Here is a 1,427-nt window from a genome sequence, read left to right as displayed (position 1 = left end):
GGATCAGCTTGCCCCATTGATCGCTAGAGGTAATGCACAGCAGCGAGCAGCGCCCTCCCCTGGGAGTCTGCAGGAAACCACCACTCCTGTTGTAGATTTTAGATTCGCCCACATTTTCTTTCTGGAGAGATGGAAGACATCTGTGTCCAGCTGGGATCCCCCTCCATGTGATCTATGGAGTTTCTCCAATTCTCCTGGGGTGGCACTGTACCCACCACAGTTCTGCTAATAGATCCAACTTGAAGAAGACTTCTTACTTCTTAGGAGACCTCTATTAAGAGAGCATGAAAGGAGCATCGCCTTCCTGATCTGGCTTGTGCAGCGGGCAGGCATCCTTGCTGTGAGATCACCAGTGTTATAAATATCTCTAGCAGTGCCAGTGCTCAGGTTAGCAGTGAGCCATGCCTACCATCTCTACACGCAAACACCAGGCTACAGCCACTGACTGACACACTGGCAGCTGCTGCAGGAGCCACCGGGGCAGCAAAATGCTCTCGGGATATTCCCTATTGAGAGAATGAGATTACCTTCACTGTGTTCTGTCACATTATTCCTCCTCTCCACATCCCACCTCTGGACAGCAGTGCTGGCAGCTCCCAGGCAGAAAAAAGCCAAGGGGCAGCTCCTGAAGGGCTCCAGTAACCACATCACAAGTGCCATAGCCTCCTCTGCTTCCTTACCTGCCTTAGGATCTGAGATTAGCGGGTCCCAGTGGAGCACAGCCGGGCGCAGGACTGGCAGCTTGTACTGCAGAGTGGGCATTGGATTCCATCTCCAGATCCACCCGGATGGCAAAGTCAATGGCTCACATGAGGCCAATCATTTAAGTAAGTAGTTTATGTTCATGACACTTTATATCGTGTAGAATGTTAGCACATACCTGCTTCCTCCAGCACGAAGTAACAGGCTCTGAGCCATGCTGCTCTGTTTATCTGTCTGGCTGCTGAGCAGTGCCACCTTTCTCCAAGGAAAGCAGACTTATCGATATTCATTGGCAATTGGAATACAGTGATAAACAATTTATATATTACATACAATATCAATAAAAGGTAAATAGCAAGCTAGCTGATAGTTAATAGATAGATAGATAGATAGATAGATAGATAGATAGATAGATAGATAGATAGATAGATAGATAGATAGATAGATAGATAGATAGATAGATAGATAGATAGATAGATAGACTTATTTATAGAAATCAGTTTATTTTGCCTTCTAACACACTCACTACTGTCAATATAATTGATAAAAGTTAATACATTGTACATATTATTCAATACAGAAGATGTGCTGGTGATAGCTTAAATGTCTAATTTGGTAACATTGAATAGAAATATGTAATATTTAATATTACAATCATAACAGCAGGAGTATAGCAGTAACCAATGTCATTTCATCACCATAAAAGGACTGTAGGTATTGCCTGT

General features: G+C 43.9%; 1 protein-coding gene across 1 annotated transcript in view; it reads left to right on the top strand.

The window, feature by feature from the left end:
* The first annotated feature begins 467 nt into the window (after positions 1–467).
* The window catches only part of FGF5 (fibroblast growth factor 5), a 99,544-nt gene continuing 98,584 nt past the window's right edge, over positions 468–1,427 (top strand). Inside the window, exon 1 of the mRNA XM_075849840.1 lies at positions 468–827. Coding sequence (XP_075705955.1) covers positions 518–827 — 310 coding nt within the window. The 5' untranslated portion in view covers positions 468–517. The remainder of the gene's footprint in view (positions 828–1,427) is intronic.

This window comes from Rhinoderma darwinii, chromosome 1 (assembly GCF_050947455.1).
Source record: "Rhinoderma darwinii isolate aRhiDar2 chromosome 1, aRhiDar2.hap1, whole genome shotgun sequence".
Classification (NCBI taxonomy): domain Eukaryota; kingdom Metazoa; phylum Chordata; class Amphibia; order Anura; family Rhinodermatidae; genus Rhinoderma; species Rhinoderma darwinii.
Note: the sequence above shows the minus strand (reverse complement) of the source record. Positions and strands in the feature narration are given on the sequence as shown.